General features: G+C 30.6%; 1 protein-coding gene across 4 annotated transcripts in view; it reads left to right on the top strand.

Moving 5' to 3' along the window:
- The window catches only part of LOC143042163 (protein diaphanous homolog 2-like), a 50460-nt gene that overhangs the window by 9700 nt on the left and 25805 nt on the right, over positions 1-14955 (top strand). For all 4 annotated transcript variants that reach the window (XM_076214426.1, XM_076214428.1, XM_076214425.1 and 1 more), the window contains exons 3-11: positions 5493-5588; positions 6097-6227; positions 6783-6851; positions 7400-7463; positions 8363-8496; positions 9159-9378; positions 10347-10465; positions 11202-11318; positions 11709-11827. In XM_076214426.1, the coding sequence (XP_076070541.1) occupies positions 5493-5588; positions 6097-6227; positions 6783-6851; positions 7400-7463; positions 8363-8496; positions 9159-9378; positions 10347-10465; positions 11202-11318; positions 11709-11827 (1069 nt within the window). The remainder of the gene's footprint in view (positions 1-5492; positions 5589-6096; positions 6228-6782; positions 6852-7399; positions 7464-8362; positions 8497-9158; positions 9379-10346; positions 10466-11201; positions 11319-11708; positions 11828-14955) is intronic.

The raw sequence follows: 14955 nt of genomic DNA, 5'->3' as shown, positions 1-14955 counted from the left end.
ATGACAGAATGTAGAATAAGAAGTAAAATGTTTAACAGAAAAAAGATATATTGAGTAAAAATACTTCAAAATGGGGTTTGTATAGAAATTGATTATCATTTCTACACTGCTTTAACTTAAAAAAAAAGAGTTGATTGTCACACATTAAGTGAGAGGTTTAGCTAGCTATACAACTAGGTTTAGACTGTTGGTTTTCCCGTTTGAATGGTTTTGCACTAGTAATTTTGGGGCCCTTTATAGCTCGCCAAGGCTCCATGTTGAAGGCCGTACATTGACCTATAATGGTTTACTTTTTTTAAATTGTTATTTGGATGGAGAGTTGTCTCATTGGCACTCACACCACATCTTCCTATATCTATTAATTAACTATTTTCTATAATATACCAAGTCAGGAATACGACAGTTGTTTTCCATTCCTGATGGGTTTGCACTTTTGATTTAACCATTTTGATAAGGTACTTTCAGTTATTTTTCCTTGGAGTTCGATACTTTTGTTATTTAATTTTTACATTTTTCTATCATGATGATGTTTCAATTGTTTCAATTTGTTTCAATTTGTTTCAATTTAATAAAAATAAATCTAGTTAACCATTCACAAAGAAATTTTAGCAAATTCAGAGTAAAAATTTTCAATATTTATCAGATGTATAGATCCACAACAGCCTTTCAGCTAAACTTTTGAGGCTTTTATTTGATAGTAAATTCTGATTTACATTGAGCTGAATATTTTCCAAACATGTTGATTTGACATAATAAGTTGATTAGAAAATTTTATCACCAAGATGAGCCTAAAATTTAGCAAACGTGACGATTAAGACATTAGTCCTCAAGGGACTGTATTGTTTTAATAGGACTGTGTGGGTTTTATGAACCTGAGATTTATGGAAAATTGAAGATTGCTAGATCTTGAGGTAACATTTTGTAGGAACTAAATTTTTTAGAAAATGTAGAGCATGTAGGATGTGATTTACTATATATCTGTAATATACTAGATTTATGATTTATACGATTTGAGGAAGCTATTCGTTTATTTTTCGTCAGATGTACGCTTGAAGTAGCAGCTTTTGTAAAAGAAAAGAAAGCAATATTATATAAATAAATTGATGAGGAAGAAATAAATGCATGCACAATAGAACTCCACCCATTGTGTATGTAATAAATAATGGCAATGATGATAATAGCAGTTTCCTTACGTAAATATTATTGGCAGATGTTAGAATACAAAATGATTGATCTCCCAGTTAGAGGCTATTTGAAGTTTAGAGGCTATGTTAATTTCCTGTAACAATTGTTGACAGTTTCGTATAATCTCCTGTGGATTATCCAATTTATAAGTTTTAATGAATCAGAAAGAAGTCAACAATTGCAGATATTGCATCAGAATTCCCTATCTCCATTGCACTGATATTTTACAAAGTTACTCATCAGTTTATTTAGGATTTGGAGGAAGTTTTAAAAATTAGATTCAAAAGAAATTCAAAATATATTAAAATTCAATATTATGAAAGAAAGGGAAGTGTAAATTTGAATTAGGGCCATGGGATACCCTAGTCTTTATTGTATGATAGTAAACCTTCAGTGTTCTCCTTTATATTGTATGATTTAATCTGGTATTTTTTTCAAATTTCTTCATCATGTTCATTTTACTAAAATAAGTTGTTTTTTTCAAAATTCACTTTGCTATTGAAATGAAAGTTTACATAAGATTACAAAGAACATGTTTTGGTCTCTAGCTTTGGATTTTCTCTTAATATTGGTTTGCTATCTGATTGACATAAAATTGAGAATGGAAATGTCATAGACTAACAACCCGACCAAATAGCAGACAACAGCCGAAGGCCACCAAACATGTATATTACTATATACACATACATAGTGTCTCCATTCATACAATTAATGAAATGGGGACCTAAACTTTTACACTTCATTGACTTTGATCATGTGAATAAATTTTGAACATGTTGAAATAAGTATACAGTATGCCATGTACATGGAACTTTACAGGCTCTGATCAGACTAGTTCATTTGTGACCTACATTTTATGCTTTTGTAGGTTACTGTATATTCAGTTTAAGTTTCTTAAGCTTTTAAGACTTTTACATTCCCTAGGCACATTATTTGATTCATTTTTAGAAGTATCACAATCGTATGACTTGGTGTAAGGATGCTTAAAAGCCAGTACAACTACTTCTTTAAAAAGTTGTCTCTGATCTATAATAGGCCTCATTGATTCCTATAAAGTTTAATTAACATCTAATTTTATTTCTCTAATTTCTTATTGATCACATTTTGTTCCTTTTCATTCTTCATGTAAAATCCACTTTGATATTTTCCAAATTAATTGTAAGGTTAATCAAGCAAATTGAGGGACATTACATGAAACCGTGGCCTTTCTATGTTATAAGTTTCCTGAATCGTGGGACAAGTAGAGTATTGTACAAATTACAATACAGAAAGAAAACACTACAGTAACAATTTGACAGCTTAAATAATAATATATTCGATTGTTGTATATTACGTAACACACTAAAGTTTAAATGCACTGTTTCTGTATAATTTGATATTAGATATTATAATTTGATCTAATACTACTTATGTGTCTACAGATTACAGAATTAAAATGCCTTCCTTTTACTATTTAATATAACAAAATTTAATTGGATTTTAAGCATCCAATAAATTTTGTTTTTGGCAATATATGCATAGTTTTTATTCCAACCAATGATGGTTTTATGTCACTTAACTTTGGAATATGAGATGGGACAGCATTCTGAATTTAAGACATAAAATTAAAAATGTAACCATAGATGTGTAAATGACTTGCAAACGTTTGAAACACCTTTTTATTCATCTACCATGTTGAATTTGCACGAATAGTTCTCATTTTTATTGCCAATCTTGGGGCATTATGTTTTCGGTCTGTGCGGCCATTCCTTCGTCCATCCATCTCAATTTCACGATCTGAACATAGAAAATAATAGTGCAAGTGAGGCATCCAATGTACAATGGACACATTCTTGTTCTTCAGTTCTTATTTTTCTCTCTTCATTCTAACCGTCCGACTCCTTTTTTCTTGTTAGAAATATGTACCTGATCTGGATCTTAAGCAGATATCAATTAATCAACTTTGCTTTTCTTTCCACCATTCCACAGTTTTATTTGCATTTGATAAATCAAAGGTTTTTTTCTCTCCTCTTGTTTCTTTCTATGCTTCATGTTCTTAATCATCTTTTATTTTATCTCTTTGTTTTATAAACATGCTCTTTAATCAAAGCATGTCTTTTCATTTATAATTGCTTAAGGGATGTAACCATATATTCTGAAGTAAATTTGATCACCTATGTTATCAAAACTGTAAAATGTCAAATATTTAAGACAATTTTAGAAAAGAACTTCCTTAAGATAAAAGAATTAAAATCAGTTTGACGTAAGAGAAGTTATAATTTGAAAAAAAAAATCTACTACTTCAAATAAGATCAAATAATATTGTAATTTAAAATTACAAGGATGTTATTCTGAAAACGACAGTCCTTTGTATTTTCTTTAATGAAATAACAATAAATAATCACTCAACCATTAAAAATATACAGAAATAATCGATACACTTCAAAGAGACAGCAAACTAACAATACAGTATGAAAATAGAATACCAGTGAGCAAGAGACCATAGCATGCATAGGACACGGATAAAGGCTTTATTAATTTTAATTCAATGTACAAAACCCATACAGAATAGTATGCAATGAACATGATGAAATGCCTTGGTAACAAGAAAAAATAAGTGGCCAATTTTAACGAAGAGAAAAACAATATGGCAGACAGCAATCAGTAGAGCAACTTTAACACCATTAGATGACATTCTTCTTGCTTTCGATGAGCGGTCATTCCCCGAGTAACACAGGACAGTGGTGTAAGAGCACAGCACAAGAACAAAAAGTTGAAAAGAGATTGACTCAAGAGACTGGCATTTAAAGCACACAAAAAAACATGGCTCAATTTTAGATATGGTCCTTTTTTGAATGGTATAATGTAGTATACTAGTTTAGATGTACTATTAAGTTAATTGGTCATACAGTGTACTTTATTTTAAAAGTACATTTTGGGTTGATACAGTAACTAATATATTTTTGTCAAGTAGACAAATTAAGACAATCAAACTTTGACATCTCTGCTGATCATGTTGAAGGATTAATTGAAAGTTTAACATTAGATATAAATATTTAGATATTTCTCATTTTGGTGTGGGATTACATACAAACAAACACCTAAAGGCGAAAAAAATAACTTGGCCAGTTCCTGACATCATCAAGACAGATTATTATGTAGTTCTCTCATATCAAGATCCAAGTTATGTTTGATTATGATATTAACGGTAATAACCCAAAGGTCCACTAGTTCAATATAAGATGTATTTTCCAGTACACACAATATCAATTACCTTGTCAAGTTTTGTAAGGTGTAGAGGTGCTAGATTACATAGAATTTTGATTACCTGGAGTATAACTTTTACACCTGAGGAAAGGTGAAACTTTCTGCATGGCTGATCATAAAAATATTTGTATACAATAAATGATGCACAGTCAGAGTCCTGATAAAAATATTTCTGTTATGATTAATACAGTAAAAAGTAGCCATGTATCATATACTGGAAAAGACAAAAAGTTAAATGTGTTACATATTTTATTAATAAATTGTGTTACAATTTTAGCAGCAGTTACAACTACCAATGACTAGATATTTATAGAATTTTGTAATCCTCCCTTTTTGAATATTTAGTGGTTTTAATATAGCTTTAGGGAAAATCAATTTGTATTGGACTGATGATTATTTTTAGGGGGCACCCCAGCTTTTAACATATAGCTAATTAACAGAGACTCTCACAAATTAAATAATTTCAAAATCTTGAAAAGTTATATTACTCAAATAATAATGAATAAAGTGTTTTCTCTGTCAATGAAAAAAGAAGTATACATACATGCAGTCATTTTGTTTATGAAATATGATTTTTCATAGATTTTCTTGTTTACTCATTTGATAGGATTTGTACTCCTTTTTAAATGTACCATCATTTTTGTTGTTGTGCCCAATAAAACTGTGGAGGGGCATTAAGTGTTACCCTTGTCGGTCAGTACGTACAAAATTAGTTGCAACTTAAACTTAAGTTTGCTTCAACCAATTGTTATGAAACTCACTATGCTTATAACCATAAAACACATATCAAGATCCAATTTGGATGGCTCCACTTTTACAGAACTTTTTCTAGTTATGTCCTTTTGCAGCATTATATGCAAGCTAAGAGGTGTCATAATCTGTTTCCCATGGCCACATCATCCATTTATTTCATCTTCAAAGACAGTCTCAGGAAAAATAAGTTTCTTTTAATTTTATGACAAATGTATGAGATGGCAGAAAGATTTATTATAGAAATGTGAGGAATCTGATTTTGATATTTGATACTTGCTATAATTACAATTAATACTATATATTTTCAGGATGACATGAATTTGTCAGAAGAAAAAAAAGCCCCTCTAAGAAAGAAAGACATATTCCAGAAACGTTCTATGCTTGGTATGCACCAGTCTGTCAAGGTATGTTAAAAAAAAGTCCTTGAGACACTCAACTTAACTCTTAAAAGAACTACAGTCTATGTTTGCTCCTATGAGGATCTTTTATTAATCCTGGTCAATATGTCCAACATGAACGTGTGATACCGTAGGTAACCTAAATATCTTAATACTCACAAGCCAACAATGAGCAAAACCCATACCAGATATCATGGATATCAAACTGAAATAAGGCTCTGACATAACAATACTAAAAAAATTCAAATGAGAAACCCAATGGCTGATGTATATTTACATACAAAACAAAACAAAACAAAAAAACCATCTGATGCATGTATACAGTAACAAATCACTACCTCTGAATTAAAGGTTCCTGACTTTGGACAGACACATATAGAATGTTAATTGTCTGGACCATTATTCAAGTATCACCAAACCAAATCTGTTAAAATATGAATACAATGTAACTGCACATAAAATTCATGACAAATTGTATTTTGATGATTTTGACAGTTTTATATTAACATTACAGATAGTAGGACCAGGAAACCTTGATACACCGGCCAGTTTTCATGCAGAATTACGGAATCCTGAAGTCAAGGGAGATAAACGATTAAAATTATTGGAATCTTTACGAGTATCATTAACAAGTAATCCTGTAAGGTAATGTGGTACTGTTATAACTTGCTAATACATCATTTAAAATCAGCTGTTTTCTTTGAAGTACAAGTTCATCTATGAAATGCAGATTGTAAGAATTTGTTATTTTAAAATGTTTGAAATCACATGGTAGAAAATGGTTATGATTTCAAATCTAATATCTCATCTTTAAAACTTAATAATAGTTCCAAGAACTGTTTGTGCCTAGAAAGTATTGAACACATTTTTGAGAAGGAGAAGGAATTTTTATGTAAAACATGAAAAGGTTTACCTTTAATGAAGAAATTACCTACTGAACATCCTTAAATAATACCTTGAAGAGTTCCTTTATGAAAATTGAAGTTTATTTGTTGAAAATTTATGAAAAATGAAAAAAGATAATTACATTAATAAAGTTTGATAAATCAATGCCTATTAACCAGCTGAAAAAAAGAAAACAAATTACATGTTGTATAAATTATGTACAAAACAATTATGATAAAAAAACTATTTATTAACACTTTTATAGAAATATCTTATTCATCATTATGTTCATACTGATGTTCTTTATGATTACAGTTGGGTACAAGAGTTTGGTGTAGCTGGATTAAATGGAATTTTAAGGAATTTAACTTACTGCTGTGATTCGTAAGTAATTTGTTTAAAATAGCCACAATTTTTGTGAGCAGTTTATTTTTTTCACTTTGCAACTGGAAAAATAATGTGAATATAAATCAACCCAAATGTGTATTTTTCCGCATCTCCCTTGTAGAATCACACCAATATAATTAGAAAATCACAAGAATAGAAAGCTGTAAGGCCATCTGGAAAGGGCTAAACAGGAAAAAAGGCATATGGGAAAGAAGTTTGTTTCCAGTATTTTGCTACTGTTTGTGTCAAGCAGACTAGAAACGTCCTGTTTACATTTTCAGGCCTGGCCTACTATAGAAGTCTGATTGTTCATCTGATCTTTAAGGTTAATCGATCTAATGCTACCAAATAATCAGTCCATTTATTTTTTATGTGCGTAGCATCAAATTGCCTTGAATTAAGAAATACACTGAACAGAGTAAGATGTGCATATTATAAATATAAGAAGAGAGCTCTAGAAAATTAAGAAGGAGACAGCAAATCTACAACTCAAATGGCTTGCAAAGGATAGTTTGTTATGTTCATTCTTTTTTGTTTATTTTTAGAAAAACAGAAAGAAGAAGTACATATGAGGCTGTAAGATGTCTCAAAGCATTTATGAACAATAAGGTAACGTCTTGTATGAACAACATTAATTAAGTATACTTTATATGTTCCATGTCCAATATTATAGGGCACATTAAGGTTTATTCTTATCTGTTTGTACTTTCTTCTGTCCATCTGTTTGTACATTCTGAAAGTAGTTTCAGTACACTAACTTTATTGTTCCTGAACCAAATGTTTGGAAATTTATACACAATGCTTATTATCACCATAAACAGATATGTGTTTTGGAATTTAGACAGTGTCACCTTCACTGTTTTATTTGTGTCCCTTTATATATATAAAAAAAAATGGCTGACTTCGCCATTTCTTCACTTCAATTTACAAGTGAGGGCATTTATGTACCCTAGACACATTCTTCTTTCGCATTAATTTGTTTTCTTAAAAATCTGTGGAAAGTGTTATAAAATTCACACTTAATACAAGGAATTAATAGTATTTCTACTTAAATCCTTGCACAATACAGAAATTTAATTCTAAGCTACTTATACAGTAAAACATCAATCAGCAATGAAATTAGACCCTCTCATGTTTTCAATTCATTCTTGCATAACACAATTGAAACTTGGGATCAATTTTTTGTTTGATTCTAATGTTTTTGGTTTGCTATGTCCAACAAAAATCTACAAAAGTTGGTATCCCATGAAATAGATACATTTAGAGTATTCTGTTATAGTGGGAATTAAAGATCTTTTCTATTGTTTAGTCATTTATAAACTGTAATTTGAATAACACAATATTTGAATTCACATGTTGGCGAGTTTTTATAAACTCATTTCTGTTTTTCAGCTTTTGAAACAAAAAAATACCTGTTTTAGTTGAAAGTTTTATTCTGTGTAATACATCAATGTTCTTGGTTTCATTTCTGACAACAGAATATCTTTTATATATATCTCTATTTTCAGTTTGGTTTGATGCAAATGATAGGACATGAAGAAGCCTTAACTATATTATCTAGAACAGTTGATCCTTCAGACCCTAATACAATGTTAGAGGCTGTCAGACTTCTAGCTGCTATATGTATAGTACCTCCAGATGGGTAGGTATTACAAACTATAAGGGCCCTGATGATTTATATGTAAAAGTTAGCAGTAAAAAGACTACATTGACAACACACATGTTCCCCTGAGGTCACAATAGAAAAATCTGACATTAATAGTTCAAGTGATGCAAATTCTCAGGTCAAGCCTTGCAAATTCTCAAATAGCAATAAGTTCTATTTATTAATTCCTGCTATTTCAAGGTTAGACCAGAATTGATCTATAGGCTTAAACATTTATCCTTAGGAATTAAAAAAATATCTGGTATAATGTTCCAGATGTAAGACTTTTTTAGTTGATTGACAGTTATCTGCTGAACATCCTCCAGACTTGAAATTGTATCCCTTATCATTAACAGATTAAGGAAGAATATACTTTTTCATTTGGTTAATTCAAAATCATAACAGGAAAAGTTGGTATCTCTTCAATCAGAATTTTCAAGATGAAATGTTTCCAGCTGTTTTACCCTTTAGTAAAAAATGGTGTCAAAGTGCCATTATACATATATATATATAGTTGTAATAGTGCTTTTAAAAGAACTACTTTATATTCAATATCTTCATACACCTGTCATATACTTTTGTATTGTTGTTTCACCTAATTATTGACATATATTTAGGTCTTTTTTATATTATCAGTTCTAATTCTAATTTCTTTGCAGACATGAAAAAGTTTTGGAGGGTATAACAGTATGTGGAGAGATTCGAGGGCGAGATAGATTTGTGCCAATAATCATGGGTTTAGGTATGCGGGACAACCAACCTATGCAAGTGGCAAACATTCAACTAGTCAATGCTATTGTCAGTACGCCTGATGACCTAGATTTCAGACTGCATTTACGGAATGAAATAATGAGGACAGGGATGATAGATCTGATTGGGGTTTGTATTTCTAAAATTGATTTCATTGGTGGCAATAAAAGATACCGTGACTTCCCAATGAAGTAAGAATAAATTATTTCACAGGTGAAATAGATTCAATGATTTCACTTCTAGGACGTCATACAACAATGAGTGTTGTCAAGACATCGTCAATGATGTAACATCAAAACAACTGAAAAGGCATAGAAAAAAAGATATAGACCCTTTGAATTTGTACTTTTTACCATGAAAAGGTTAATGATCAATGTATTCAAAATAATAACTTATCCAAGAATTAAAATATACTTCTTATACTCCTTGAGCACTCCTGAGGAAGATAAATACAGAAAAGCCCAATGACACATTAAAGTCATATGAAACCTCAAATTAAAAAAAAATTATGCATGTTTTTTTATAACTAGATGGAAAGTTTTTTATATAAAACTTATGTACATATACTATTTTTTTGAGAAAATTCTTTAATTTGTCCACATTTGGAAGAAGTTTACTTTTTTTTAAGTAATTGTTACCAGGAATCAATTCTCTGTATGCAAGTGACCTAAGCGCGACCCTTCTCGTAAAAATCCAGTGATCGCAAAACGTATGGATCTGTCATTGAAATAAACTATTATCTGATTATACATGTTATACACTTCAGTAGCCATGCTTCTTTGTTGATTGTTTACTATAAGGTGACAATCTGTAAACAATGGCTTCAAAACACAGCAATTAATTAGCTGCCATATTTGTTAAATCATAACAGACAGAGACAACAAAATGACAATTATACAATAGTTTTGCCTTACAAATGATTAAATAGTGCACAGAAGACTAAGTTTATGATATATACATGCATTGGTTTAAGAATTGGATAAACATTATTTTTCACCAGTCACTCATTTCATATGACTTTAAACTTATAAAGGTGGAATTTCATTTTGGTCAGAGTATTTTTTCAGTATCATTTATATTTTGTCTTTTAATTTTAGTCATTAGATACTCAGCAAGATGAAGAATTACAGACACATTTAAGAATTTTCCATGACCATAAAGAAGAAGATTTAGATGAATTTGTTCATCGTTATGATAATGCTCATATTGAGCTAGAGTATCCTTTATACCAGATTATAAGTTACCCTTATATACCTGCATTTGTTTGCACCTGTCCTAAGTCAGGAACACGTTGTTCATTGGTTGTCGTTAGTTGATGTGGTTCATAAATGTTTATCAATTTTTATAAAATTTGATATTCCTGTTTGAATTTTTTACACTAGTCATTTTTGGACCCTTTATAGCTTGTTGTTAGGTGTGAGCCAAGACTTGGATGTTGAAGGCCATACTTTGACCTGTAATTGTTTACTTTTTACATATTATGACTTGGATGGAGAGTTGTCTCATTGGCACTCAAACAACATCTTCTTATTTCTATTGTCAGCCAAAACTGGATATTTCTCTATGTTGAACACTTTTCAGTTATTTACTGCTAAGATAGACATATGTTTAGTGCATTGTTAATAGTTAGATACTGTTTAAACCCTTAGGTATATTTATAATAGGTTACATTAAAAATCCGAAATGATGCTACATGTAAATCATGTGGTATTCCCTCATCATTGAGTTAACTTTTTAACTGATTTCACTGAAAAAATAAAAAGGAAGTTGATTTTTTTTTTATTTTGTTGTAAAGTAATTACAGGCATAATTTTGTTGGATATAAGGTGCTTTGAAGGTATTTATTACAGAATTAAAATTAACTTTTTATTACAACACATGTAGTTAAACAAACAGAAGTCATTCAATATTGTTGTCTCACAAATGATTATTTATTCTTAACCATATCTTAGAGATCCACGTCAGTGTTTTGACCTTGTTTATAATTCAACAAAAGACACAATATCAGAACCTTACTTTTTATCCATATTACAGCATTTATTAATTGTACGAGATGATGCATATGCTAGGTAAGTAGTTAAAGTGGTACCAAACTCCTTGACTAAAATTGATTTGTCTGGTATAATTTTCATAATATTTTGACAAAATATTTACTTTAACCCTTTGATAAAAAATATTAAAAATTAAAAAAAAACCACACATTTTATCTGAAAAATTTCAATTGATAAATGTTTATAGCAGTTTGACAAACATTAATTTTGATCATTGAAAAGCTTGATATTTCCTTCTAAATAGAATTTGATTAAAATGTTCAGCTGATTTTTACAGAGTTATCTACCTTTAACAAACTTTGAAACTCTAACTTAACAAAATGTAAAACAAAGAATAAACATCTTAGAAATCAGTGAATGTATTTTATGTATTTATTCACCACTTAGTTGCACTTTTTACCTTTTCAGACCTCAATATTATAAGTTAATAGAAGAATGTATAACCCAGATAGTTTTACATAAGAATGGAACAGACCCAGATTTCAGACACACAAAGAGATTTGATATTGATGTAGAACCTTTACTAAGTAAGTTTTACAGTTGGTAGTCATTTTTATACGACCGCAAAATTTGAAAATTTTTTCGTCGTATATTGCTATCACGTTGGCGTCGTCGTCCGAATACTTTTAGTTTTCGCACTCTAACTTTAGTAAAAGTGAATGGAAATCTATGAAATTTTAACACAAGGTTTATGACCACAAAAGGAAGGTTGGTATTGATTTTGGGAGTTTTGGTCCCAACATTTTAGGAATTAGGGGCCAAAAAGGGCCCAAATAAGCATTTTCTTGGTTTTCGCACTATAACTTTAGTTTAAGTTAATAGAAATCTATGAAATTTTGACACAAGGTTTATGACCACAAAAGAACGGTTGGGATTGATTTTGGGAGTTTTGGTTTCAACAGTTTAGGAATTAGGGGCCAAAAAAGGGCCCAAATAAGCATTATTCTTGGTTTTCACACAATAACTTTAGTTTAAGTAAATAGAAATCAATGAAATTTAAACACAATGTTAATGACTACAAAAGGAAGGTTGGTATTGATTTTGGGAGTTTAGGTCCCAACAGTTTAGGAATTAGGGGCCAAAAAGGGACCCAAATAAGCATTTTTCTTGGTTTTCGCACCATAACGTTAGTATAAGTAAATAGAAATCTATGAAATTTAAACACAAGGTTTATGACCATAAAAGGAAGGTTGGTATTGATTTTGGGAGTTTTGGTCCCAACAGAATAAGGGGCCCAAAGGGTCCAAAATTAAACTTTGTTTGATTTCATCCAAATTGAATAATTGGGGTTCTTTGATATGCCGAATCTAGCTGTCATGACTGTGTATGTAGATTCTTAACTTTTGGTCCCGTTTTCAAATTGGTCTACATTAAGGTCCAAAGGGTCCAAAATTAAACTTAGTTTGATTTTGACAAAAAATGAATCAGTTAGGTTCTTTGATATGCTGAATCTAAAAATGTACTTAGATTCTTGATTATTGGCCCAGTTTTCAAGTTGGTCCAAATCGGGGTCCAAAATTAAACTTTGTTTGATTTCATCAAAAATTGAATAAATGGGGTTCTTTGATATACCAAATCTAACTGTGTATGTAGATTCTTCATTTTTGGTCCTGTTTTCAAATTGGTCTACACTAAAGTCCAAAGGGTCCAAAATTAAACTTAGTCTGATTTTAACAAAAATTGAAATCTTGGGGTTCTTTGATATGCTGAATCCAAAAATGTACTTAGATTTTTTATTATGGGCCCAGTTTTCAAGTTGGTCCAAATCAGGATCTAAAATTATTATATTAAGTATTGTGCAATAGCAAGTCTTTTCAATTGCACAGTATTCCGCAATAGCAAGAAATATCTAATTGCACAATATTGTGAAATAGCAAAATTTTTTTTAATTAGAGTTATCTTTCTTTGTCCAGAATAGTAAGCAAGAAATATCTAATTGCAAAATATTGTGCAATAGCAAGATTTTTTTTTAATTGGAGTTATCTTTCTTTGTCCAGAATCAACTTAAATCTTTGTTATATACAATATACAATGTATATTCACTTTTTACTACCGATAAATTAAAATAATCTTTACCATTCAGTGATAACAAGCAGTTTTTATACCCCCGCTTTAAAAAAGGGGGGTATACTGTTTTACCTCTGTCTGTCCATCAGTCCGTCCGTCAGTCAGTCCGTCCCATGAAACTTTCGTCACATTTTTCTCAGGAACTACACAACCACCCTTTCTGTAATTTGGTATCAACATTTATATATGTCAGCCATACCGTGTGATGCGTTTTCAGATTCATCACTTGACAACTTCCTGTTTACCGAACACTTGTCTGATTTTACACATGATAGCCAAGTTGAAAATTTTCGTCACATTTTTCTCAGGAACTACAATACAAGGATTTCTGAAATTTGGTTTCAGTATTTATATAAGTCAGCTATACCGTGTGATGCGTTTTCAGATTCATCACTCGACAACTTCCTGTTTACCGAACACTTGCATATTTTTACACTATTAATATTATCCACTTGCGGTGGGGGTATCATCAGTGAGCAGTAGCTCGCAGTTTCACTTGTTTTACATCTTAATATTTTATGATGTATTTAAATGAGTAGTTATTGTTGCAAACTCCATTAGAAATTTTAATTGAGATTAGTTTTGGAATAAGGGAAAGGGGGATGTGATTAAAAAAATTGGGTTCAATTTTTCTCATTTGAAATTTCATAAATAAAAAAGAAAATTTCTTCAAACATTTTTTTGAGAGGAGTAATATTCAACAGCATAGTGAATTGCTCTAAGAGAAAACAAAAATTTTAAGTTCATTAGAACACATTCATTCTGTGTCAGAAACCTATGCTGTGTCAACTATTTAATCACAATCCAAATTTAGAGCTGAATCCAGCTTGAATGTTGTGTCCATACTTGCCCCAACCGTTCAGGGTTCAACCTCTGCGGTCGTATAAAGCTACGCCCTGCGGAGCATCTGGTATATTCTGTTTTACCTGATTCAAAAGTGAAAAAAAATATTTGTCTTTTATAAATGAGTGAGAGTATATGGTTTTGGACATGTAAAATTTGATTGATAATAGCAGTCTTGTTTTCATGAATTGTTTTGGAATTGTTTTATCTGTAGTATGTTGTGTATATTATTGAAATTCATCACAATAGACATCTAAAGAGGGGCGTAAAGGGGGGGTATCTGCACGGAAGAACGCGAAATAAAATTGCCATTTCACGATGAACGAACAATTAAAAATGTCTTGCACGTTGATCTTTTTACCGATTTCACGAAACACGGTGAATAACGAACCTTTTTCACAGCTGCACGTGAAATAAAAATGGCAAAACATGTTGCACAAAAATAACCCTTTACCACCCTCTCTAAACATAATAAATGATAGAGTGACAATTACAGATAAGGTTTTTGATATAGAAACAAAACATAGGAAAAAAATGCACAATACAAATAAGTTCAGAAACAAGTACGTTGCTCTACAATATCTATTCAAGAAGATAAAAAAAAAAACAGATCTTGAATGCTAATCTAGTTCTGTAGAAATAAGAAGAGAACAATCCATTGCAAGGATAAAGATGTTGATAGATACATGTAACTACCACCTTCAACAATAAACAAAGACGATACCTCAAAGTAAAATTTAACAGG

Source organism: Mytilus galloprovincialis, chromosome 8 (genome assembly GCF_965363235.1).
Source record: "Mytilus galloprovincialis chromosome 8, xbMytGall1.hap1.1, whole genome shotgun sequence".
Taxonomy (NCBI): domain Eukaryota; kingdom Metazoa; phylum Mollusca; class Bivalvia; order Mytilida; family Mytilidae; genus Mytilus; species Mytilus galloprovincialis.
The sequence above is the reverse complement of the archived record's forward strand: the minus strand, read 5'-3'. Positions and strand labels throughout refer to the sequence as shown.